Raw genomic sequence first — 27,698 nt, 5'->3', positions numbered from 1 at the left:
CCATCAAAGGTCAAGGTCACGTGGGCCTGAACATTGAAAACCATTTCCGATCAATAACTAGAGAACCACTTGACCCAGAATGTTGAAACTTCATAGGATGATTGGCCATGAAAAGTAGATGACCCCTATTGATTTTGGGGTCACTCCGTCAAAGGTCAAGGTCACGGGGGCCTGAACATTGAAAACCATTTCCAATCAATAACTAGAGAACCACTTGACCCAGAATGTTGAAACTTCATAGGATGATTGGCCATGAAGAGTAGATGACCCCTATTGATTTTGGGGTCACTCCGTCAAAGGTCAAGGTCACGGGGGCCTGAACATTGAGAACCATTTCCGATCAATAACTAGAGAACCACTTGACCCAGAATGTTGAAACTTCATAGGATGATTGGTCATAAAGAGTAGATGACCCCTATTGATTTTGGGGTCACTCCATCAAAGGTCAAGGTCACATGGGCCTGAACATGGAAAACCATTTCCGATCAATAACTAGAGAACCACTTGACCCAGAATGTTGAAACTTCATAGGATGATTGTACATGCAAAGTAGATGACCCCTATCGATTTTGGGGTTACTCCATTAAAGGTCAAGGTCACAGGGGCCTGACCATTGAAAACCATTTCCGGTCAGTAACTTTAGAACCACTTGACCCAGAATGTTGAAACTTAATAGGATGATTGGTCATGCAGTATAGATGACCCCTAACGATTTTGGGGTCACTCTGTGAAAGGTCAAGGTCACAGGGGCCTGAACATGGAAAACCATTTCCGGTCAGTAACTTAAGAACCACTTGACCCAGAATGATGAAACTTCATAGGATGATTGGTCATGCAGACTAGATGACCCCTAACGATTTTAGGGTCACTCTGTTAAAGATCAAGGCCACAGGGGCATGAACATGGAAAACCATTTCCAATCAATAACTTGAAAACCTCTTGACCCAGAATTTTGAAACTTCATAGGATGATTGTTCATGCAGAGTAAATGACCCCTATTGTTTTTTGGGGTCACTCTGTTAAAGGTCAAGGTCACAGGGGCCTGAACATTGATAACCAGTTCCGATCAATAACTTGAGAACCACTTGACCAAGAATGTTGAAACTTCATAGGATGATTGAACATGCAAAGTAGATGACCCCTATTGATTTTGGGGTCAGTCTATTAAAGGTCAAGGTCACAGTGGCCTGTTCATGTAAAATCATTTTTTGGAAATAACTTGAGAACCACTTGACTTACAATGTTGAAACTTAATAGGATGATTGGACATGCAGAGTAGATGACCCCTATTTATTTTGAGGTCACTTGATCAAAGGTCAAGGTTACAGGAGCCTGAACAGTGACTTGAGAATCACTAGGCCAAGAGTGTTGAAATTTAGCGGGATGACTGGACATGCCAAGTAGATAATCCCTATTGCAGCCAACCATCAGTGTCTCTTTGACTTTCGCTCCTGACCCCTATTGACTTCTTGCCTATAGGACTTTGCATTGGGTGGGGGGGAATGCGCTTTTTTACGAAAGCATTTTCTAGTTTTGTGTTGTTTAGTCTGGGAAAATTGTTCAGTTTCCAGAATAAATAGGTTCCAGCTTACAGGGATATTTTTCTCATGAAAAAAAAAAAAAGGTCAAACTTCTGGACAGTAAAACTTGTTCAGTTTGGACGAGTTTCCAGCCAGTATTGAGGGTTCCACCTGTACACTATTATATTCATGAAGTTCGGCAAGTAGTCAAGCATAAAATTGCTCTTTCTAACCATATCTATGACTTAACCCAGATAGCTCAGTATGTAGAGCATGAGACTTCCATCTGAAGGTGTTATGTTAAGATCCCATTTTCTGTAACGACTGATAGAAAGCATTGTGTCTTGGCTCAACCTCCACTTTTTCAGTCATGTACAGAAGTTGTCAGATATTTGTTGAGGAGCAGAGCTAAACTGACTGTACATAACTGAAAAACTGTAGAAAATACTAGAGATGCTTTCGAGAAAAGCGCATGTCTCCCACAACTGCCCCTATGAAAAATGTCTAGTGTCTCTAGATGGTTTAGATGAGTGGATCCAATCAGTAATTCAAGGGCCATAAATCAAAAGTGCCTGGACAGATTTGGCTAGTTATCGAACTTGGCTAAGGTCTTATGGCCAAACACATTTTGTTCAAGTTTAGTGAAGATCGGATGAGACATGTTCAACTTAGAGAGCGGACAAGAGTAACAAGAGGGCCATGATGGCCCTATATCGCTCACCTGTTATCATTGCACTTGAGGACAAGAAGGTCCTCAGAAAAAATATCTACGTCCAAAGGATAGGAACAACAAAGCGAAGAAATATAACCAAACAGAAAAAAAATTCTTACAAGGTATAGATATGTCAAAATACACCTAAAAATCGGAGGTACCATCCATGTTGTACTACAGAAAAGTGGTCTCGGTTTTTCCCTACGACCAATAATAAAAAAGTTACTAAAAATAAGCTATCTATAGTAACGTAAAAGGGAAGTAATTAAAAAAAAAAATATTGTAAGTGAATAAAAGAAGGATTTGCCAAATAAATCTGTTGACATAAATGAAATTTCAGATCAGTATCTTCATTAGTTATGGAGATATACCCATTTTAATTTGAAATAAAGGGAGGTAATTTGACATAAAATCAGTTCATAGTTATCTACCCTGATTGTCTCAGTCCAACTAATAACAATTATGAAATTTCAAATAAGTCCTAAAAGTACTAACTGATATAAATCCATTTTGATTACAATCAGGGGCGGTAATCAGATATAAAATAACTCTGGAACATACGATTGGATCTGATTTGTCATGGAATCCAAGATTTTTTTGTTGTTGAAGATATTTTGAAAGTTTGTATCAAATAAAACCATATATGAAGTCTCTATATGGCTGCAAAAGCCAAAATAGCCAATTTTGGACCTTTAAGGGGCCATAACTCTGGAACCCATGATGGAATCTGGCCAGCTGAAGAAAGGAAGCAAGATTTTGTGGTGATACAAGTTGTGTGTGACTTTGGTTAAAATCAAATCGTAAATGAAGCTGCTATTGTGCAGTCAAGGTCAAAATAGCTAATTTTGGCCCTTTCAGGGGCCATAACTCTGGAACCCATTACAGGATCTAGCCAATTCAAGAAAGGACTGAGATCTTATGGTGACACAAGTTTTGTGCAAGTTTGATTAAATTTAAATCATAAATGAAGCTGCTATTGTGCAGACAAGGTCAAAATAGCTAATTCTGGCCCTTTCAGGGGCCATCGCTCTGGAACCCATAATGGAATCTCGCCAGTTCAAGAAAGGAACCAAGATCTTACGGTGATACAAGTTGTGTGCAAGTTTGGTTAAAATAAAATCATAAATAAAGCTGCTATTGTGCAGACAAGGTCAAAATAGCTAATTCTGGCCTTTTCAGGGGCCATAACTCTGGAACCCATAAAGGAATCTGGCCAGTTCAAGAAAGGAACCAAGATCTTATGGTGATACAAGTTGTGTGCCAGTTTGGTAAAAATCAAATCATAAATAAAGCTGCAATTGTGCAGACAAGGTCAAAATAGCTAATTTTGGCCCTTTCAGGGGCCATAACTGTGGAACCCATAATGGGATCTGGCCAGTTCAAGAAAGGAACCGTGATCTTATGGTGATACAAGTTGTGTGCAAGTTTGGTTAAAATAAAATCATAAATGAAACCACTATCGTGCAGACAAGAAATTGTTGACGGACGCACGGACGGACGAAGGGTGATCACAAAAGCTCACCTTGTCACTATGTGACAGGTGAGCTAAAAAGGCAGATTTTTCAGTAATTCAAGGGCCGTAACTCCAAAATGCCTGGACCAATTTAGCTAGTTATCGAACTTGGCCGAGGTCTCATGGTCAAACACATTTTGTTCAAGTTTGGTGAAGATCAGATGAGAAATGTTCGACTTAGGGTGCGGACAAGAGTAAAAAGGCCGATTTTTTGATAATTCAAGGGCCGTAACTACAAAATGCCTGGACTGATTTGGCTAGTTATCGAACTTGGCTGAGGTCTCGTAGTCAAACACATTTTGTTCAAGTTTGGTGAAGATTGGATGAGAAATGTTCGAATTAGAGTGCGGACCAGAGTAAAAAGGCCGATTTTTGGTAATTCAAGGCCCATGACTCCAAGACGCCTTGACCGATTTGGCTAGTTATTGAACTTGACCGAGGTCTTATGGTCAAACACATTTTGTTCAAGTTTGGTGAAAATTGAAATTGAGAAATGTTCGACTTTTCTCGAACAAGCTTTGTGACAGACAGACACAGACTGGAGTAAATCAGTATGTCTCCCACACCACTGTGTGGTGGGAGACATAATTAAGCCCTACAAATCTAATACAGAATCCGTGTACACTAGGAGTAATTCAATGCATGGTAGACAATAGCTAGCAATGCCTTCTCCTTCCATTTCTAGTTGAAATGTGCTAAGGTGTAGAGAATTTAATGGATAAATTTCCAACTGACGCAACTGCAAAGAAAACAGAACTCTATGAAAATGGGATAAATTTATTTAAAACTTACGTTTCTATAGAAATGCATAATACAATAATGTGTGTAAAAATCAGCATATAAACAAGCCATAACTAACATTCCTGTCTACATTACCACATATCTAAAGCTTAAAAAGAGAGTGTAAGCAGTAACTTGGATGATTTTTACTTCAAAACAGAAGTGATTAATCCTATAACTCAAATTTAAATAGTACTTTGAAACCATACTTTCTAAAAGTATGTGATGTAAAATTGGTAATTGGTAGTTCACTATTACACAAAGAATTTCAGAATATGGCAGTTCTCTCTATATTTTCTCAATTTCTTATTTTACAGGCTCTAGAAAATGTTAAACGAAATGTTAAGCAAACTATATACAGTATTACTGGTATTTTAACTGAGTTCTAGAAATTACAAAATTCTTGAAAAAAGGAGAAAGAAGCTGAATTATACCAAAGAACTTTAAACAAAGAAAACATGATTGAGGATATACAAAAAAGTCTCCTTCACAAAAGAAAAAAATTATTGCACCTAGTCAATTTTCAACAGGCAAACTTTTTACAAAACTGCTATTTCAATTTAGCAAACCAAGTCCACACAAATTTAAGCTTAAATTTATTTACAAGTCATATTAGTGCAAACTGAAATGAAAACAAGTATCACACATTACAGTATAGTTACCTACTGTTAAAGTACACAAAAAAGCACAACAATAAAAACTTTATAATGAAGACTTAAAATGAACTACCAGAAGAGATTTTGACAAAGCCAGATGCCAAGGTTAAAACAATGAATTTGGAGACCAGACTATGAATGTAACCCATTCATTGGTCAATTTCAAATCAGTTCTTAAAATTAACCAATCAGAAGAATTTTTCAAAACCAGACAACCTGAATTTTATCATTTCTGGTAGTTCAAATCACAATCTTAACAAAAAACGTGTTGTTTCAAGTTGTAATAATCCAGGAGTACAACATTTAAAATTCACTTCAAACTCATGCGCGAGTTCAGAGACCCTTAATGCAAGGTTAGCATTTTCTTCAAACATTTGTTGTTATGATTTTACAATTTCCACCATTGCCATCTTGTAAGTTACAATTTACATTCAAACCAGAATTAATGACCTTTAAACAACAAACATCTGTCTTTAAAGACCCCCTGAATAATAAGGACAACCTGTCTTTTTCAGCTTGTTTCATTTCTTAATAAAACATCTGCAATGTTTGTGTCTATCGAGTATGGTCTTCATAAAAATGTTTAACTATAGCTCTTTTTTCTTTTTTAAAGAGAGTAATTCTATACTCATTAGTGCATGCAACAGTCATCAAAATTCATTTCACAAACAGAACTAGAAAAAGAAAAAAAAGAAAATCCCTTTTGAAGGCTCTGTATATATGTTTATATTTCTGCTTATTAAGTATCCTAGCATTGATGTGATCAAATGAATTACTATGAAGCAAACTGGCTGTCTCGAATATCATCTACCGTACAATTTACATCAAATTATGTACATTCCTAGAAAAAAAACCCATTTTCCTACGATTTTAATTAACATAATTTTATCGTGCACGCTACCCGAAGTGATATAGGATATTTATGAGTAATTTACATGACTAAACTTCCGTAGTTCATTGTATTTCTAAAAATATACCCTGCAAAACCATGACTCTATAATTCTGATATATATAAAACTTCAAAACTGTCCAAATATATTTTCCTCCTCCTAAATTATCAACAGTTAAATCTGCTTTACGAGCAACTTGACAGTTTGGTTATAATTCATTCAATTATTATGTCTATATAAAATGCTGTACATATGTTTCTTATGCATGGAATCTCAAAAATATACAATTTTGATTTTAATAATTTTCCAATGAACCCGCTTGAAATGAAACCTACGTAAGGAATGTAAAAGAATGATAAAAATGAGCTGAATATCTGGGTGCTAGTAGATTCTAATATACATTGTAACATGGGTTTATATATTCATTCTATACATATTCAATGGCCCAGTTGTCCAGAAACTTTAACTAGCTTGACTCTATTTGAAATTTTAGCCTTGGTGGGAAAGACTAATTTGATGTTTTGATCAGAATGTAAATACTTGTGGTTGTTCATAATCCTTAACTATTACATATGTTCTTGCTCAGTCTATAGTAATTATCTATAAAAATATCATTCTGAAAGTTAATCGGCTGTTAACTTTTACCACCTGTTAAAATTCTAGACAACTGGGTCAATAATGTTTGCAAATAAAAAATTGTTATGTATAAAATACAACAGGCATATATTTTCGAAGTTCCTAACAAAATGTCAAAATGTTGCACAAGTTGTATATAATTTACGACTTGAACAAAAGTGTCTATATTTATTTCATTCTAAGACGCTTTACCAGATTTTTTGCAGATAATTTCTGAAGTACGAGTTCATGGCAATTACTTCAGATTTTCAAAAAAACACGTGATTCTATTGGTTTCTTTCACTGTCTCAGCTAGTCAAATCATATTCAGACATGATCAGTTAGGATTTCTGGTAAGCACTTAAACTAGTTGACAAGTCCGAGACAAACCTCAAATAAGCTGTAGATGAAATCTGATTGCTTTCCACGTTTTTTTCACCTTTTTTTTTCTGAAATGGCATCTTACTTTATCATCATGCTTTTTGCTTAATTCCCACAGACATGCAAGTTCCACTTCTTTGGTTGAACCCACGTAAAGGATTTGGGAAACACTTGAATGTCAGAATTATCTTTAAAATCATCCTGAATTATAAATATTAAATAATTCTATGTAAAAACTATCACACATTAACAATCTTCAACAACTTTTGACTTCAACAATAGGCCCTAAACACATTTTCAACATTAGAAAATATCCTACATTTTCATCCACATAACATTTACTCAGCACTTTCAACATTCAACTGACCGGAGGTCATTCTGTTTTTTTTTACACTATATTTCACCCAAAAAAAGCATGATTTTAAAACTGAAAATGTTCCTAGAAACAAGTATATAAACACATCACCTCACTTCTAAGTTTTTTTTTTTTGAATACACGAGATATCTTCTGTCACCAATTCCTCAGTTATTCTGTTATTACAAGACAAAATGTTTAAAAAATATGTTTCTGACGCATCCTAAACAATGTCATTCCATTTTCATTTCCAGTGGCTTAGATATCTGTAGATATATATTCTACATTTTCTGAGTTTCAACTGTTAAAATTTATTTTTTAACACAGGCTACACAATAGTCACTTTACTTTCACTCCTGTTGTATGCCTTTTTCTTGAATAAATACACATTTAATAAAATTCCACTTTTTGTAAAATATCACTCAGTCTTTCATGAGATCTGCATAGCAATCACAATAAGTGACACGATTTTGAAAACAAATTTTTGGATTTTTCATTTTTAAAGTAGCGTGCTCTATTCACCCATGTCTGGAATCTTTACTGCTTATGTTCTTCTGTGACGTACATCTTTGTGGTCAACTGGGTTATCTCTGAAAAAAATGCAACAAAAATTAGTTCATCTCCTTTTAGGCACCAGCTTTTTTTTGTATTAAGCACAAGACTTACTGATTACTGTCGACAGCATCTCCTTTTAGGCACCAGTTTTCTTTTAAGCACAAAACTTACTGTAACTGTTGACAGCATCTCTTTTTAGGCATTATTTTACACATATCAAAAACAAGACTTAATGACTACTGTCTAGGCATCATTTTACATATATTTAGCACAAGACTTACCGATTACTGTCTGCAGTATCTCCTCTTAGGTATCATTTTACTTGTATTCAATGAAAGACTTACTGATAACTGTCAACAACATCTCCTTTTAGGCATAATTTTACTTGTATTCAACGAAAGACTTACTGATTACTGTCGACAGCATCTCCTTTTAGGCATAATTTTACTTGTATTAAACAAAAGACTTACTGATTACTGTCGACAGCATCTTCTTCTTCGAGTTTCTTGCTCCTCCTCTTCTCATACACTAGAATAATGACACAGAGGACTACCACCTCAACTACAATTCCCAGGAAAGGCCACAGAGCAGCATACTTGTCTGAAATACAGTATTAAATATATATCTTAACTATAATAGCAACGTCAAAGAACTTGACTTAACTATGTTAACAACAAGAAAAAACACATTTCTTAATTTATTAGCAACATCAAAATCTTTACTTTGTTACCAACACCAAACAGAACACGTCTTAACTAAGTAAGCAACAACTAAACACAAACATTTGTCTTAAACTATGATACCAATACAAAACCAAAACTAACAGTCTTCACTACGTTATCAACACACTAAAATAAAATGCTGAAAAACAACAGCTGTTTGAGGAATATACAGAAGTCGAAAAATGGGCATTATTTGTAGTTACTGAACCTCTTTCGTGCAAATGAGTTCATCACAGTGGCAGTGACAAACTAGAAATGTGTCCATGGGACACAGATGCCCCCACTACATGACAAAGGACACCTGCACATGCTGACCAACATTCCTGTAAACTTTGGTGACTCTAGGTCAAATACTTTTGGAGCTACGCGTGACACAACATTAAAATGACCAATTTTTTACTAAGTCAGGGGCCATAACTCCTACACGACTGAATGAATCCAGACGCAAAACCCCAGATGCACAACTGCACATGCTGACCAACATTTCTGTAAACTTTGGTGACTCTCTAGGTCAAATACTTTTGGAGCTATGTGTGACACAACATTAAAATGACCATTTTTTTTTACTAAGTCAGGGGCCATAACTCCTACATGATTGAACAAATCTGGACGCGAAACCCCAGGTGCACAACTACACATGCTGACCAAAATTCCTGTAAAGTTTTGTGGCTCTGCGTCAAATACTTCTGGAGCTAGGTGCGACACAACACTAAAATGACCAATTTTTACAAAGTCAGGGGCCATAACTCCTACAAGACTGAATGAATCCAGACGCTAAACCCCAGGTGCACAACTACACGTGCTGACCAACATTCCTGTAAAGTTTTTGAGCTAGGCGCGACACAACATTCTCGGAAGGACGGACAATGGCAAATCTATATGCCCCCCGACCCTAAAGTGGGGGCATAAAAAATCCGCACGGACCCATTAATGCACAGACACTGAGCCGTCATTTGCACATCTATGTCTTGCTCTAAGCAAGCAGGCTTGACAAAAACAAAATTTGCCAAGTCAAAAAAAAGGGGCGTATTTTGTAACAAGAGCACTGCCTTACAGGTGCAGATGCTCATCTGATTTTTTTTTTGTCTCTATATAATAGAAATATTGTCCTACCCATGATTTTCTAAGTCCAAAAGGGGCCATACTTATTGCAAAAAGTAGGATGGAGTTATGGTACTTGCTGTGCTGAGTCAACTTTAATGGTGAATAACTGATTCAAGTTCTACAGCAATAGCTTTGACCATTAAGGAGAAAAGTTGACCTAAACACAAAACTTAACCAAGAAATCTGATATTCTGTAAGTCCAAAAGGGCTCGTAATTCTTGCAAAAAGCAGGATGAAGTTATATTTCTTGCTGTACAGAGTCGGCTTTTGATGGTGAACAAGTGTTGCAAGTTTTGAAGCAGTTGCTTTGATAGTTTAACAGAAAAGCTGACCTAAACACAAAATTTAACCAAGAAATCTTATTTTCTAAGTTCAAAGTGGCCAAAATTCTTCCAAAATGCAGGATGAAGTTATGTTTCTTGCTGTACAGAGTCAGCTTTTGATGGTGTTCAAGTGATGCAAGTTTCAAAGCAATAGTTTTGATAGTTTAGAAGAAAAGTTGACCTAAACATAAAACTTAACAAAGAAATCTGATATTTTTAAGTCCAAAAGGGGCCATAATTCTCGCAAAAAGGTGGGATTATGTTTCTTGCTGTACAGAGTCAGCTTTTGATGCTGAACAAGTGTTGCAAGTTTCTAAGCAATAGCTTTGATAGTTTAGGAGAAAAGCTGACCTAAACATAAAACTTGAGCAGGCGCATCGACGCCGATACCAATCAAGTGATGAAAAAATAACTTTTTTTTTTTTTTTTTTTCAAGAAAATCAGATGAGCTAAAAATGGAAAGTAGAGGTATGGAACAAGTGCACATTGCATGTAAAATCGTCACAGTGAACATATGTGTCAAGTTCCAATCTATTCCCATCAGTGCATACCGAGATGCCAGCTTACATACAACTAGAATGTGTCTGTAGGACACAGGGTGTGCCCCCCACTGGTACATTTGTCATAAATGAGGGCCAATAATTCAAATGTTTGCAGTCTTAATGGGGTATAGCCTCAACAATCATTTTATGAAAAGGATTCATTATTCTAGGCCCTTTACTTTTTGAGCTATGAGCATCACAAACAAAAAATCCACTATTTTGGTTATTTCACAGGCCATAACTCTGTAATAAGAGCTAACATTCTCAAGAGGAATGCCAAGTGTGCAAGTTCACACCACAATAAAGACTCCAGCAAGGTTTCCTGAATTTACATCTGATACTTTTTGAGCTAGGCACATAATTAGGTGAAAAAGTGCATTTTTTTTACTATTTCAGGGGCCATAACTTTAAAAATAGGGGGTGGAGCCAGCCAACAAATAGAGGTGTGCAAGTTTATATCATGATAAAGACTTATGCAAGTTTTCAACCATTTATATTAAATACTTTTTGAGCTAGGTGCATCACAAGGTGAAAATGTGTATTTTTGACTATTTCAGGGGCCATAACTCTAAAAATAGGGGTCGACCCAAATGAAAAATAGGAGGTGCGCAAGTTCATATCATGATTAAGACTCATGCAAGTTTTTCATGAATCTATATCAAATACTTTTTGAGTTTGGCATGTCACAAGGTGAAAATGTGCATTTTTTACTATTTCAGGGGCCATAACTCTGAAAATAGGGAGCCGACCCAAATGAAAAATAAGAGATGCGCAAGTTCATATCATGATTAACACTCATGCAAGGTTTCATGAATCTATATCAAACGCTTTTTGAGCTAGGCGTGTCACAAGGTGAAAATGCACATTTTTTACTATTTCAGGGGCCATAACTCTAAAAATAGGGGGCAAAGCCAGATGAAAAATAGAAAGTGCGCAAGTTCATATCATAATCAAGACTCATGCAAGGTTTCATGTATCTATATCAAATACTTTTTGAGCTAGGCATGTCACAAGGTGAAAATGTGCATTTTTGACTATTTCAGGGGCCATAACTCTAAAAATAGGGGGCGGAGCCAGATGAAAAATAGGAGGTGCGCAAGTTCATATCATGATTAAGACTCATGCAAGGTTTCATCAATTTATATTGAATACTTTTTGAGCTAGGCGTGTCACAAGGTGAAAATGTGCATTTTTGACTATTTCAGGGGCCGTAACTCTGAAAATAGGGGGCGGAGCCAGACGAAAAATAGGAGGTGCGCAAGTTCTTATCATGATAAACATTCATGCAAGGTTTCATCAATTTGTATCAAATACTTTTCGAGCTAGGCGCGTCACGAACTTCGGACGGACGGACGGATAAGACCAAATCTATATGCCCCCACCACTCATGGGGGGGGGGGGGGGGGGGGGGGGGGGGGGGGGCACAAAAACCTAGCAAAAGGGTAAAGCTGAGTTTGACAAATGGAAGAGTAAGATAGTTCTACCTACAACTTAACAAAGTTTGGTTTACAACACCATTGCATCATAAGGACTGCTGAAGTCAGGAAAAAGCTGGACCAGTCTGAAAGCTGAGCTTGAAAGCATTGACAATCCAGGACAGAGACTTTTAAAAGTCATTCATGAAAGAATCTGTTCACTCGTAGTGGTGACATTCCAGGGCAGTGACTGTAGAATTCAGGAACAAATTGGCACAAGCCAAAAGCTGAGTAGCAACACTTTTTCCTAGGAAAGAGACCAATGTAGTAAGGAACAAACTAGCTCAGATAAAAGCTGAACTAAGAAATGCAACATTCAAGAAAGGAGACTAATTGTTTGTTTGTTTTGGGTTCAAGGCTGTTTTTCCGACAGTATTTCAATTTAATGGCAAGCAGTTAACCTAACCATTGTTCCTGGATTCTGTACCAGAACAAACCTGTGCTCCACAAGTAACTGCCAACTTCCTCACATGAATCACAGGTGGATGAATGATGTCAGACATAATGTCTTTCATCAAATTGTCAAAGAGAACATACGCCCCGCCTGGGGATTATCAACAACCCTGCGATAGATCTGCACTTTCCCTGTTGAGCTAAGCTTAAGGGCTCAGAAACTTATAAAGTCAGGAACAACTTGAGCTCAGAAGTGAGATTCTAGGAAAAAGACAGTCTTAGCAATACAGTAATCGTGCCTCAAATCAGTAAGTTTGTTTTTCTATTCCAAATACTGCATACATTAGTTAAGTATTGATTTTCTGAAATAAGAATGCAAAAGAAACAGTTCCAAGACAGACTTTAATATATATATATATATATATATATATATATATATATATATACAGACTTTAATATATATATATATATATACCACGACTGCCCTTAATTGGTTTAGATGTAGACACTTCCTCTGTGGACATTTTTTCTGTAGACACTTCCTCTGTGGACATTTTTTCTGAAGATAATTCCTCTGTAGACATTTTTTCTGTAGACATTTCCTCTGTGGACATTTTTTCAGTAGACACTTCCTCTGTTGTTACCATATGAATTTATTGACAGAAGAAATTTTGGGTTTACAAGTCACATCAACACAATTTAGGTTATATAGTGACTATCCAGTTTTAAGGATGAAGGAAAAATAAGGTGCCCTGCTACCCGAAACTATAGTTCTGGCCTGGTAAGGCACATTAGAACCATTGTTAAAACTTTTACGAAATAGATAGATGGTGTCCTCACAAGACACCTTGTCCCCACTTGACACCTTCAGCAGGGCTTAAACACTCGAGGTGAAAGGCAAGTGATTAAAGAAAGTGACCTAAACCAGTCAGCCACAGTGCCCCTACGTAAAGTACTTAATCAATTATTTGAAATTAGTAAAACATCTTGTATGCTTTTGAAATGTTCAAGAAAATAATTTCAGATTTGGAAATTGGGGATACAGATACTCTCTCCTCCACCCCCCACCCCAACCCCCTCCACCAGACAAACTTTCATTTCATTTCCCTTTCCTTTTTTTCCAAATTTTTCATTTCTGTCTGTTAAGAATTCATAATTATCTTTTGAAAGAAGTTTTTTTTTCTTTTCTATTTATCTTTGTTTAATATTTACAAAACTATTGTTCCCAGATATTTTTTCTCTTTACTCGTAGTAATGTAGAGAAATAGATAACTATCTTTTTTTCACTTTTCCTAACATTAATCACTGACATGAATCAATCATTGAAATCACATATTAAGATTTTGATACGGGGAAAAATATGGTACGCATATTTTTTCTGCAGTGCAGGAGTGGGGGTTGGGGTGGGGGGTAACAATACTGTTTGCAGATACTGACTGGTATCTTATCTTATGCTATGAAGTCCATTTATCATGACTGGTTCTTATCTAATAGTGGGCTATAAATTATCAACAGCTAGTAATGAAAGACATCTTTAGTATATAGTGATGAATTACATCTGTGCCCAAAGGGGCTTTTGTGAGGACTGTACACTTATCACTTACAATCTGATCTAACTGACATGGCTGTTTAACTGACATATTGTTAGTGTCAGTTAAATAGGGGACAGAGGGACAGATGCTGAATTTCATACTAAAAATCAAACAAGTACAGATATATGTCCAAAAGTTTCCATAGCCACTGGCAGTTTGCTTAAAAATATTTGTGCATCAGTATTTTTTGCAACAGAATGTTCTATGAATGCTTCCAGGCATAAATATTTTGACATTAAAACAAAACTATTTGACACTGACACAGTATCAACTGGTAAACAATATTTGTGTACTATTTTTAGAACATTTAGCAAGTTTTATTGACATACGCTTTGACAGGTGTATTGAACAGAATTTTTTCATAAAGACTTTAAAGCCAGATATATAATAGTAATTTATACATTAAGCTACAATCTGTTGACAACAACAGTCTGAGAGTGGAGTAAAAACATTGCAATGTTTCAAAATGGCATGATGAATTTGTGATCAAAGACACATTTGACACTGGTCCTACTTTTAGTTTTGTCATAAAATGTTGAAACAATACAATTTTGAATTATTCATATCTGGCCCCTTGTAACAAAAAATACGATTAGAAGCAAAAATGCAAAAATCAATGAAAAACAATTATAAACATTCACCTTTTTTTTAACTGCATAGAAAAACAACAACATGTAAACGATAAATATTACCCTTTTTATAAATAAAAAATATGTTTGCATAGAAAAAATGAAATCAATCATAAACAATGATAAATATTCACCTTTAACTCTCACTCTCATCTCCGCTGTAGCGTTTAATGGTTCAACATCATTTTCAGCGAAACACTTATAGTAGCCTTCATCTTCATCTTCCAGTGAATATATCATGAGCTTCCCCATGGCACCTTCATATTCAAGTGTGTGTATCCTGGTGGTAGTGTTTATTTCAGAACCGTCCTTGAACCATGATACAGTTGGTTTTGGGAATCCAGAAACTTTACATTTTAACTCAAGGTTATCCCCCTGTACCAAGTTTTTGTTGTTGTCATGACTATCAATAGCAGGGCCAGCTGAGATAAAAATTTCAGTACATACATAATTAAACAGAAAAAAATTTAATGCTACAGAATACATTTCTAAGTATTTTTTTTTCCACTTGAAGAGAAGCTTCAACTGAAGAATGGAGAAAGTGTTCAACCAAGTATCTATGCTAACTTGATACCGACAAGTTGATGCTATTTCGATCTTATATGGAAAAGAACTGATCGTACAATTTCATGTCCTCTAATTTGTTTTAACAAGAACTAACCAAATTTGGCCATCACAACTGGTGAAAAACCACTTGTTTTAATATGAAATAATCAAATGTACTAGGTTTAGTCAGACTAAAGAAAGTAACCTTTGTTTATTGTAAAAGTTCTTTGAAAAAAAAAATATTAAGGAGAGCATTTCTGGCAGTCAGGCACATTCACTGAGCTTCTAACATATTACGCTATTCTATTTAGATATTTTACAGAACAACATCTTATAAAATTAATTCCTTTCCAGATGTAACTCAGCTTTCACTACAACGGAATAAACAATTTCATATGACATATACCTTTAAGATAGGATGGTTTTGGTCGAACTGTATGTTTCTCAACTGAGGAGGTTGGAAAGAAAGTAACAACACACTGGTACTCTCCCATGTCTGCTCTTGCTGAAATCACAATGTTTGTATATTTGTTAGTCATACTAAACACAAAAGATAAAAGGTAAGCAGGGGTCACACTGGGAATTTTTTTCTCTGAGCCACTGCTTTTTCCGAAGATAAAATTATGAGGGCAACAACTGCGAAGCGCATAGCATTGACGTTCTTGTAGGACTACATTATATGTGCCAAAGTACTCGTACTACTCAAGAAATTAATGTAGTTATTACATATTTCTTAGTAACCCTTTAAAAAGCTATTTAAAAAATCAATTTGTTTCTTTCTAAAATTATCATTTTTATAAACATCTGCCATTTACATGTAATAAAAAATTTCTGAAAATCACATTTAAAATAAAGATGTCAAAAAAGAAAAAAAAATGTTTAAAAAAAACAGTGTCTTAATTATTTTGCCGTAAGGGTAGATTTTCCTGAAGCACACAGCACCCCAAACAGCCATAGAGCCAGACATCGTGCTCCACACATGAAATAAAAACTGACAATTTTGACTTTTGAGCTCAATTTGTGACCTGGCAATTTCGTATTGTCCGTATGCAATTTCGACATTCCTCATCTTTATCTTTACCAAACTAGAGAGGTTTTTCTATTTTTAGATCTACTGACCTAGTTTTTGACCGCACGTGACCCAGTTTCGAATTTGACCTAGATATCATCAAGATGAACATTCTCACCAATCTTCATGATGATCCATTGAAAAATATGGCCTCTAGGGAGGTCACAAGGTTTTTCTATTTTTAGACCTACAGACCTAGTTTTTGAACCCACATGACCCAGTTTCGAACTTGCCCTAGATATCATCAAGGAGAACACTCTCACCAATTTTCATGAAGATCCATTGAGAAATATGGCCTCTAGAGAGGTCAAAAGGTTTTTCTATTTTTAGACCTACTGATCTAGTTTTTGACCGCATGTGACCCAGTTTCGAACTTGACCTAGATATCATCAAGGTGAACATTCTGATCAATTTTCATGAAGATCTCATGAAAAACATGGCCTCAAGAGAGGTCAAAAAGTTTTTCTATTTTTAGATCTTCTGACCTAGTTATTGACTGCACGTGACAGAGTTTCGAACCTGACCTAGATATTATCAAGGTGAACATTCTGACCAATTTTCATAAAGATCCCATGAAAAACATGGCCTCTAGAGAGGTCACAAGGTTTTTCAATTTTTAGACCTACTGACCTAGTTTTTGACTGCATGTAACCCAGTTTCGAACTTGACCTAGATATCATCAAGGTGAACATTCTGACCAATTTTCATGAAGATCCATTCAGAAATATGGCCTCTAGAGAGGTCAAAAGGTTTTTCTATTTTTAGATCTACTGACCTAGTTTTTGACCACATGTGGCCCAGTTTCGAACTTGACCTAGATATCATCAAGGTGAACATTTTGATCAATTTTCATGAAGATCTCATGAAAAATATGGCCTCAAGAGAGGTCACAAGGATTTTCTATTTTTAGACCTACTAACCTAGTTTTAGACCGCACATGACCCAGTTTCGAACTTGACCTTGATATCATCAAGATGAACATTCTGACTTTCATAAAGATCCTATGAAAAATGTGACCTCTAGAGTGGTCACAAGCAAAAGTTTTCTCACGCATGCATGGACGACGGACGCTGCGTGATCACAAAAGCTCACCTTTTCACTTTGACAGGTGAGCTAAAAAAAAATTAAACAAGAACTGTCACTAATGGTGACAAATGCCCTTGCAGGGGTCGTGTACTTAGTAAGTACTATTAGCATGTGAAGTTTGAAGGTCCTGGGTGCAGTGGTTCGTGAGTAAAGTGTATTCATGCAAAAAGTTAACGTTGCCTTCATGCAAAGTTAACACGGTGACGAACGAACAGACGGACAGTTGTAAACTAATATGCCTCCCTTCAGGGGCGTAAAAATGTGTTACACTAAATTTATGTCCGAAGAATGCTGAATAATCAAGCAGATTACCATTCCACTACCTAAATAGACATAATAATTATGGATCAATACGCAATAAATAATCACAGAATTGTTACTAGTACTTACTCGGTTTCAGAATTTGGAGAGTGTTATTCTCCATATTGTACTTATCGCCATTTTCAACCTTTGCCCCATCCCTCTCCCAAGTGACAGCATAATCAACCAGATCCTTCTGGGCTTTTACATCTACATTACACTCCAAGTCTATTTTGGGTGTTTCCTTACCCTCTGTTATGATAGGTAACTCAGCATCTATTCCAGAAGCTATTAAAAAAAAAAATATATATATAAAAACGTTTAGAAGACTTTTAACAGATTTTGCTTGTCATCTGTCTATTACACTACATAATATACATACATATATACCAGTGTGGTTGAAATTTCATGTATGCATCTTTAAGTCTTTTTGGTGGGTTTAACGTTACAATGACACAATTATATGTCATATGGCGCCTTTCCATATGTTCATGGTAGAGGAAAACCCATGGTGCCCCTTCAGCATGTTCAGGCATCGTTTCATCACAGGTGTGCACTTAATTAGAACCATGTGAGCCCAAAGTAAGGCTAAAGGCCATATAAAAGTGGGGTAAATGATACGAAGTCAGTGACTTTAACGACTTGACCAGGGAAATCCCACATGCAACACTGAGGAAATCCCAGTACATACTGGCAATATTAACAGTCCCTGTAATTAACAAAAGCTAGTGCAACTGAATACAATAAATGATTTGATTGCGTTGTACGAGTCTTTTAGGTCAGGTATAAGAATGAATAGACATGTCCCTGATTCTATCAAATGAATATCATTTGTTAGCAACACAAGATTGAACACATAATGAGCATTGCTCTTTTTGTTGTTTGTTGGGCTTAAAGGCAAACTAACAATTTTTAGGTCATAAGGCAATTCTTAAAGCTTTCCCAGGTGGAGGATCATAGGCTCAATGGGGAATTCTGTGCACTGTTTCAGACAAGGATGGACACCAGAGAAGAACTTTGCTTTTTCGTCAAGTTTTCTGACGCAATTTGTAAACCAACATTTTTCCCCTTATTGTCTTATTCTGCCCATTAAACAAACATATAAATACAGCAGTTACAGAATAATTTTACACAGGGACTTTCTAATCATCACATATTTATACATAAATTCTCAACCCTATGAATACTTGGCAATATAAATGTACATAATAACTAGTCCCTGATCATCTATAAATAACCATAGTATATTTCAATGTACAAGTCCTTTGGTGAGTGACAAATATGTCAGTGACCTTCCATACTGATAGCAAATGTACATGTTTATTTATTCATCCTCACACAACATTGCCTCATAAGTATTCCACTTGATACACAGATCCACATTAAAGACAAATTCATACATCTGTTGGTCATGCACTAAACAAGCTGTTGAATAATTAACATCAATGAAATGTAAAAGCGGTTAAACTATGTGTGATCTAATTATTTAATTTATTTCAAAACACTTTTTAATGAGTTTATTGTCCGGTTGTATCCCAATGATTTCTTTCTGTTCTTTTTTTTCTGTGTTGTAACACAAATGAATAAAAAGTAATTTTTTCTTGTGCTGTGTAAAAGGACAAATTAAAAAACTTTTTGAATATTAACAATAATCAATTATATGTTGAATACAGAATAGATGTTGTAACAGTATGTCCAGTGTTGAACTTTTATCATTTATCTGACTGTACAGATAACTGTACACAGGAAAGGTCAGTTTGAAGTATAATCAGCATCCACCTCGATCGGAAAATAATAAAATATTTTGCTAGAACTTTGTAGAAACCTTCTCACTCACAGTAAATATGATATTATACTGCTATTTGTACAAAGTTTCAGCTCAAGAATTTGCTTTAATGTACAACTAGAAAATGTACTTGAGCAATTAGACAGTATGGCAAAAAAGATCAAAATACATGATTGTATACTACAAGATAAATATTCTTTTTTTTTTATAAAAGCATCTAATTTAAAATTTTTCCACAGAACCAATTTAAATACATATATAATTACTTTCATGTATATTCAATCTTCTTAACTGTTACAATTTAATTTGAACATGTACAATATGAAATATGACAAAAGTAGACAACATATAATACTAGGATATTTCTCTTTTTTTCATCCTACGTCGCATTTTAATATATCATTGCAGTTTAATATATCGTGATACAATGTTATACATGTATATCTGAAATATGATAATGTAATTATAAACTGCACACAGCATTCTTAAACATGTTGGAACTTGGATCCCTAAAAAATCCCCATTTTGCAGAATATAAAGCCATATATATGCCTTCATTGGGGATGCATATATAATTAATTTTATGCATATTCAATCCTCTTAACTGTTGCAATTTAATATGTACATGTACAATATGAAATATGACAATTTTAAATTTAATTATAGTAAACAGCATATAATACTAGAATATTTCATTTTTTTTTCATTTAATATATCGCGATACAATGTTATACATGTATATCTGAATTATGATAATGTAATTATAAACTGCATACAGCATTCTTAAACATGTTGGATCCCTAAAAAATCCCCATTTTGCAGAATATAAAGCCATATATATATATGCCTTCATTGGGGATGTATAGTATTCAAAGTTACTCCCTACTAATGCTATCTGACAGACACTTGTTTTTTGTTTAAGTGGTCTAGTATGAACTTATTTGCATACATAAATTTTACAATGTATCTGTGCAGAGTGTAAGAACATTGTCCAGAAAGAAGAACAAAGGTAGCACCTGACAGAAGTATGCTGATATCATGTCTGAGCTATAAATAGATAATGATAATACACTTTCTTCACTAATGGAACATTACATCATGGATTATGAAATCAAAGGGTCATAAAAATATGTACATTTAATCTGCCTTTATATCTCAACCTAGAGCTTTTGTGAGTCACTCAACTGTTCAAATTTTAAATGCCATTTTCTCATATCCCATATATAGCAATATTGTGTATATAGTATTGATATACTGATTTACGACAACTTGTCTACATTTCATGGTATTTGGATCATGTTTTAATATCCATTCTGAAATTAAATACATGTATTTAGTATACTGTTGTATCACAGTTATGCATTATCAAATGATCAAAGTGACCATTACTGTGTTTATCAAATTCTCTTATGACAACCCTGCTTAAAACAGTCATGAGTAAAAACACACATATATAAACCAGACAAAAACACACATCAAAAGGTTTGACCTTCTTGAAAGACCTGATTTTTAAACTGAAAACTCTTGACCAGAACATAACCACCTAAAATCAAGACTTCCAATTATTTTAAAACTAAACATGTAATACCTGTGAATGTATAAACGGTGATGCTTGTTGTCTTGGTGTCTGTTCCTCTTTCAGCATCGCATTTATAAACGCCCTTATCATTGCCATCGGTAACGTTCTTCTTCAACGTTGTTGTACTCCTCACTATATCCATAGAACTATTGATTGGCTTCTCTGTAACTAACACCTGCATGAAAAATGGAAATTTCGCTTTAATGATTTTTCAATTAATCAATATGAAATGTTTATGATCAACTAAGATATTTTCATCATGATAAAAATTTTGCACAAATATGCTAAACACACACACACAACATGTATAGGACATATTTGAAGAAAAGTGAAGAAGATATACATGTACACAGTACAAGTTTAACTGATGAAGTTTACCACTTGCAGATTGCAATTTCCGATTACGATGCAACTTAAAAGAGTTATTAAACTAATTTTTTAAATTTTTTAACTTTACCCACCTCATAGCCTTTATCATTTCCTACAGGAAGCATCATGCCATCTTTTGAAAATGTGGCGACAACATTTGGTTTACCGCTGAACTGGACAATACAGTCTAGCTTCAACTCATCTCCCTCTAGAGTTAGTAAATACGTTCTCTCGGGAACAATTTTCAAACTCTGAATACCTGAAAAATCAACCACACCGGTAATACAAATAAAAACATACACATGCAATCTACAAATTTATTGGTAGTACAATAAAGCACATTCAGCAAGATGACCAGCTGCTGTTATAAAAGAAAGAATAAACTTTATTACAGATAATTTGATCTCAACAGACTTTGTAAGTCTAGGCTTTGCACTGTGTTTCTGTTTGAATTAAAGTCAGACTGTAGAACAAGCGGGCGAATACTGCCCTAGGTCACTCACCTGAGTAACACACCATAACAGTGTAAACATGTTTTACCTAGTGATTTCATGGAGACAAATATTCTGACAAAGTTTTATTTAGATTTGACCTAGTGACCTAGTTTTTTACCCTACATGACCCAGATTCGAACTTTCTTGAAAACAAAAATTCTGACAAAAGTTTCAGGAAGATTGGAGCAAGTAAGTGGCCTTTAAATAAGAGTGTATACAAGCTTTTCCTTTTTTCACCTAGTGGTCTAGTTTTTAACCCCATGTGTCCCAGATTTCAAATCATCCAAGACTTCATGAAAAAAACAAAACAACAATTTCTGACCAAGTTTTATGAAGATATGAACATGTAGGATAAAAAATGATGTGCCCCCCTAGGGTGAAAACAAGCTTATTCTTTGATTTGACTTGGTGACCTAGTTTTTGACCCCACATGACCAAGATAAAAATTTGTCCAATATTTCATGACTAAGTTTCATGCACATCAAATGAACAAGAGTGTTGATACGTATGATATCAAAGCAAATACTCGTTAAAAACTGTGGAAAAGGTCGGGTAAGTGTTCCATGTCAGTACACCATCAACTAATTTCATCGAGTTTGCGAGCAAAATGGCTGATAATTAAAAAATAAACGCTATAATACGTAGTAAAGTCATTCTAATGTTCCGTGTTCTACTTATTTTTGAGCAGCATACATATTATCATGGATGGCAGCTCGTTTTTTCGCCTCTTCATTCGATCTGGACATTATTAATAGCAAAGAAAAGCTGATACCGATGCAAAGAAACCGCCGATATAGCAGATTTTGCTAAGAGTCCGCCGGTATGGATAGGCACCGTGATTTTGCAAGTTTGTATCAAATCAAACCATAAACAAATTCTCTATAAATCTCTATTCGGTTTCAAAAGACAAAATAGCAAGTTTTGTCCTTTAAGGGTCCATAACTCTGAATTCATGAAGGGATCTGGCCAGTTTTCGAAAGGAACCATGATATTATGCCAATACAAGTTGTGTGCAAGTTAGATAAACTTGATTGCAATATGTGGTCTCTATCATGTTCACAAGCCAAAAATAACAAATTTTGGCCCTATAAGGGGATATACACTGGAACCCATGACAGGATCTGGCCACCTTTCGAAAGGAACCAAGATATTATGCCAATACACGTTGTGTGCAAGATTGATTGAAATTGATTGCAAAATGTGGTCTCTATCATGTTCACAAGAAATTGTGGATGTATGGACGAAGGGCGATCACAAAAGCTCACCCTGTCACTATGTGACAGGTCAGCTAAAAATTGATAATGATAATATGAATATGTGTTGATGCAGTTTTAAAAGCTGACAAGTCTTGGCTGAGTAAAGGTCATTCTTTTACTGAGAACAGTATTTACAAAGCGTCAGAAGACTATATTTTATCCGTAACAAGAGCTGTTCATAAGACAGCATGCTTGGCTTTTCTCACTGCTTGAATCTGAATTAGAGCTTTGGGGATTGTTTCTTATGGTGTAGCCTTTGATAGTTAATAACTATTTTAAGTTTCAAGTCAAAAGCTTCGATAGTAACAGATATATTGGACATTATATCAAACTTCAACCAAAAAATTCTAAGTTAAAAAGGTGAATAACCCTGTCAAAATTCAAATCTAAGTTATGGGGATTGCTTCAACTTGTGTAGACTTTGACAGTAAATAATTTTTTCAAGTTTTAAGTCAAAAGCTTTGATAGTACCAGAGATATTTGACTATCAAAACCTTTAACCAAAAAATTCTAAGTTAAAAAGGGGCATAAATCTGTCAAAATTCAAGTCTAAGTTATGGGGATTGTTTCTCCTGGTATAGACTGTGAATGTGTGTGATAGTTAATAACTATGTCAAGTTTCCAGTCAAATGGATTGATAGTACCAGAGATATTTGACTATCAAAAACTTTAACCCAAAAGTTCTAAGTTAAAAAGGGGCATAAATCTGTCAAAATTCAAATCAGAGTTATTGGGATTGTTTCTCCTGGTGTAAACATTGATAGTAAATAAATATTTTAAGTTTCAAGTCAATAGCTCTGATAGTAACAGAGATACCTGACTTTATCAAAAACATTAACCAACAGCGACGCCGACGCTGGGGCAAGTGCAATAGCTCCACATTTTCTGTGAAAAGTCAAGCTATAAGCGGAAGACGATTTCAAAAATTTGTTATCATATTTTTCCTTTGTGTTTCCAGTTCGATGCATATTAAATTTTAACAGCAATTGCCAGTAGTTACTGTTATTTATTACTCAAGCAGTAAAACAAATTCAACAATTCATGAGCAAAGTCCATGTCTTAAATACTATTTTTAAGGTAAAAAATAAGTATAAGATTTCAATTCATCAGTCCCGTAAAAAACAAGAACAAGAGCTGTCACTAATGGTGACAAATACCCCCGCAACACCCTGACCTTTGACCTGGTGACCCCAAAGTCAGTAGGGGTCGTGTACTCAATAAGTACTATCAGCATGTGAAGTCTGAAGGTCCTGGGTGCAGACGTTCGCGAGTAAAGTGCCTTCATGCAGAAAGTTTACGTTGTGACGAACGAACTAACGAACGGACGCACAGTTGAAAACTAATATGCCTCCCTTTGGTGGAAAAAAATAAAAGCTTCTGATTATGGCGTACAAGTTAGTATTATTTATCCAGAGCTCCAGGTAAGCTTTTGGTGCAATTGGGTATTTACCCATCACTTTTTCTCTGCACTGGGTATTGGAAATCCGAATTGGGTAAAAATAATATTATAACCTAGGCCTTTTAAAAGAAACTGGGCATTTGCTAAAACCAACTGGGTATTTCACCAATCTCACACAAACAACTGAGTATATTTTTTCTTGTGGCTAAATTGTACTTGATGAAACATGCTTACTGTTACAGTATGATATCATTAACAAGGTTTGATTATTTTTCTACTGGCCTGCAAGCAAGGTAAACAGGTGTATTTTAATTAGTACTTCTAATTATATGTAACTTTAACCAAGGATATTTTTTCTTCAATCGTTTTAATTTTACTGGGAAACTTTTATTCAGTCGATTTTTTTTCACTTTAAATGTAGTCGGAGATCAACAATGTCCCAAACGCTGTATTCACTGCAATATGTGCTCTCCCGTAAGATATCAGTCATTCAGTGGCACATCACAAACAGATAAACTGTCTTTGTTGAACAACAAAATATCCTTCTATTTTGTTTGTTTGTGCCTGCAACCTCTTTTAGTACAAAAAGTAGTCATTTTATTGCGTATTTCTTTTGTTTATAAAGCGTCCAAATAACAACAATCGGACTTAATGGTCCTGTGCTTTTTCTGATTAACAGCTACCTGTTCTGCCGTAACATACAACCAGTCTGTTGTCTAGTGTTAAAGTCTCGTACCTGTTCTATTATATGGAAAATGCAATATGCAAACAATTTTTAATGAATTTTGTATTAGGAATTTGATTTGCGTTTCAGTATGCACACTGTACTTTTTCTTTTTGCAACTTTATTTACGTAAATACGCAGCTTTATGTATCTGGAGCTCTGATTTATCTGTCGAATTTGCGATCGTATTTTCCCGGGATTAAAGAATTATAAGTACTTCTGTTTCCTGTGACTTACCATTTTTAAAACGAGAAAAATACGAGAATTAACTGTTGAAACCATCTCCCATTTTTTAAGATAAAAAATATATAGTCTGTTGTTAGTAATTAATACAATTCTTAACATTCATATTGATCACAAGACCTATAGCCTGCCCTGTATGGGTTGTCTAGAGGTCTGGGTCTAGAGATCCGTTTACCGGACAGCTATAGTCACTGCCTATGTTTAAACCAATTTAAATGGTAATAAACCATGAAAAACACAACTGCATATTTCTGAAATCATTACCTGTTTTTTAATAGTGTACTTACAGTCTCCTCTCTTCAAATACTATTTTAAGTACTAATATTGATAACCGGACCTCCAGACAGCCATATAAAACGCTGTCTTGTCTAGAGATACAGTAAGGCCTAAAAAAAAAAAAATTCTTTGTTTCCGGTAACATGCTCAAAAAATTTAGGGTAGGTAGGTCGGATTACCGACCGGAAAATATTTTTTTTTTGAATTTTTTTTTTATTAAGGGAGACTTTTCGGAAAATATTTTTGTGTCAAAAAATGAATAAAAATAAGGGGGTTATGACTTCAGAGCATCAGTAAGTTGATTTCTAACATCACTGACAATGTTTAAAGCATAAAAGTGCGGTTTTGCAACTTTTTATCAATAAGTTGAAAAAAATTATCTTCCAAGGCCATAAAAACATTTAGGGTCAGGCCAAAAATTTAGGGTAGATCGGAATACCGGAAACGAACAATTTTTTTTTTACGCCTAACTGAGACTTCTACACCCAGAGTCTAGAGGTCCAGCAGTGTTCCCACTGGCATTTAAAGTTGGGGGTGAAAACTGAGCTTTTCTTGCACTTTTGCACCCCCCTAACTAAGTTACAAAGAGATATATAACTGCTGTCTCCAAAACTATGGGTGCAAAGTACCATTCTGGGGACACTGTCAAGTTACCGACCAGTAAATTTAGATACTAGTTGCTAAATTTATACATTTTAGCCTTTCTGGGTCAAGGCCGTGGATACGTATTATTCAACACTGAGTATCGGCACTGAATATCAGATCTTAACTGTCTATATATTAAACAACGAAAAATGTAACGAAATAAAATAAACTTACTCCGACAACAACAATTTTATTTTGATAATTATCACTATCAGATCAGCTGATCGAAATCGGGTACTGTAAAGGTCAAATTTCCGTTGTTTTGCAAAGGCGATATTGACTAGCTGTGAAATGCAGACAATATAAAAGTTTTCAACTTACTTTGGCCATACACAGAAGCCACAATAAAGGCAGCACATACACACAATCTCAATAATTTCGTCATCTTCGACGCGGACACAAACTGACAAGATAGGAAAATGGCTGACTACTTGCCCAAATACGCATGCGCATATATTGTTGTGACGTATGATCAGGGATCGATCATTGTCGAAGTGTCATTTATATTTTTTATTGATTAAGGCCTCATAAAATAGACAAAATATATACATTTGACGTTGACTAAAGCCTCTATCGTAATTACAGACTTCTGTCAAAAAAGTAAAATATTACTTAAAAAAAAATTCAGTCACGTTCCAAGACTGGGACCGATCACCTAAATTAGGACTTGCTACTGTAGTAAAGGCCTTTTATGAAAATAGGGGAAAAAACTCGCAAAGAATTGATTTTTGGTGTAAGCATTCTAAAAGATGTATGTAACAACATACTAAAAGTATAGAAAAGTATCATGGTGCAAAATGCATTTTTTGGGGTAAAACGTTAAAAAATATAATTGAAACTATGAATTTCTGGAATCGACCCATAATAATTTCATTGTTTTTATTAAGAAAGCGAAATTTTGCATGTTAGTAGAGAAGTATAACACAAAAAAAATTAAGCTCAAGATTATTTAAAAAAAATCAAGATGGCCGCCAAAATCCAAGATGGCCGCCATTAAATTTTCATTATACGGGAAAACCGTTTTAAGTATTTCAAAAACTTCAAATAGTGTGAAAAATGACTAGCATCATAGAACATACATACATTTTATTTCAAAACGCACAAACTTCAGTCTTAAACAAATTCAAGATGGCTTCCCGGTTCCAAAATGGCCTCCAGAGATCATTTAG

General features: G+C 35.0%; 1 protein-coding gene across 2 annotated transcripts; it reads right to left on the bottom strand.

Annotated features, from left to right (window-relative positions):
• Nucleotides 1–4,508: 4,508 nt before the first annotated feature.
• On the bottom strand, nt 4,509–26,987 carry LOC123547134 (neuroplastin-like). 2 transcript variants are annotated; one of them, XM_045333986.2, is made up of 9 exons: nt 26,851–26,987; nt 21,585–21,751; nt 21,133–21,298; nt 17,849–18,046; nt 15,710–15,808; nt 14,892–15,179; nt 13,012–13,170; nt 8,448–8,577; nt 4,509–8,012 (listed from the first exon to the last, which is right to left on the bottom strand). In XM_045333986.2, the coding sequence occupies exons 1-9, from the start codon at nt 26,912–26,914 to the stop codon at nt 7,967–7,969; spliced, it is 1,317 nt and encodes a 438-aa protein (XP_045189921.1). In that variant the 5' UTR covers nt 26,915–26,987; the 3' UTR covers nt 4,509–7,966. The 2 variants fall into 2 exon arrangements, with proteins under 2 accessions (XP_045189921.1, XP_045189922.1); XM_045333987.2 differs by lacking the exon at nt 13,012–13,170.
• Between the last annotated feature and the right edge of the window lie 711 nt (nt 26,988–27,698).

The sequence above is a fragment of the Mercenaria mercenaria genome, chromosome 8 (genome assembly GCF_021730395.1).
Source record: "Mercenaria mercenaria strain notata chromosome 8, MADL_Memer_1, whole genome shotgun sequence".
In the NCBI taxonomy this organism is placed as follows: Eukaryota; Metazoa; Mollusca; class Bivalvia; order Venerida; family Veneridae; genus Mercenaria; species Mercenaria mercenaria.
This window is presented reverse-complemented; position numbering and strand designations above follow the sequence as displayed.

Bases quoted from the DNA above. Each gene is read 5' to 3' on its own strand.
- LOC123547134 (XM_045333986.2), bottom strand. From the start codon at position 26,914: ATGACGAAATTATTGAGATTGTGTGTATGTGCTGCCTTTATTGTGGCT. The intron at 18,047-21,132 runs GTATTACATGTT...TTTTTTTAATAG, and splicing joins CACCGTTTATACATTCACAG to CTTCTGGAATAGATGCTGAG. The intron at 15,809-17,848 runs GTAAGTACTAGT...TTGTGATTTCAG, and splicing joins TCTCCAAATTCTGAAACCGA to CAAGAGCAGACATGGGAGAG.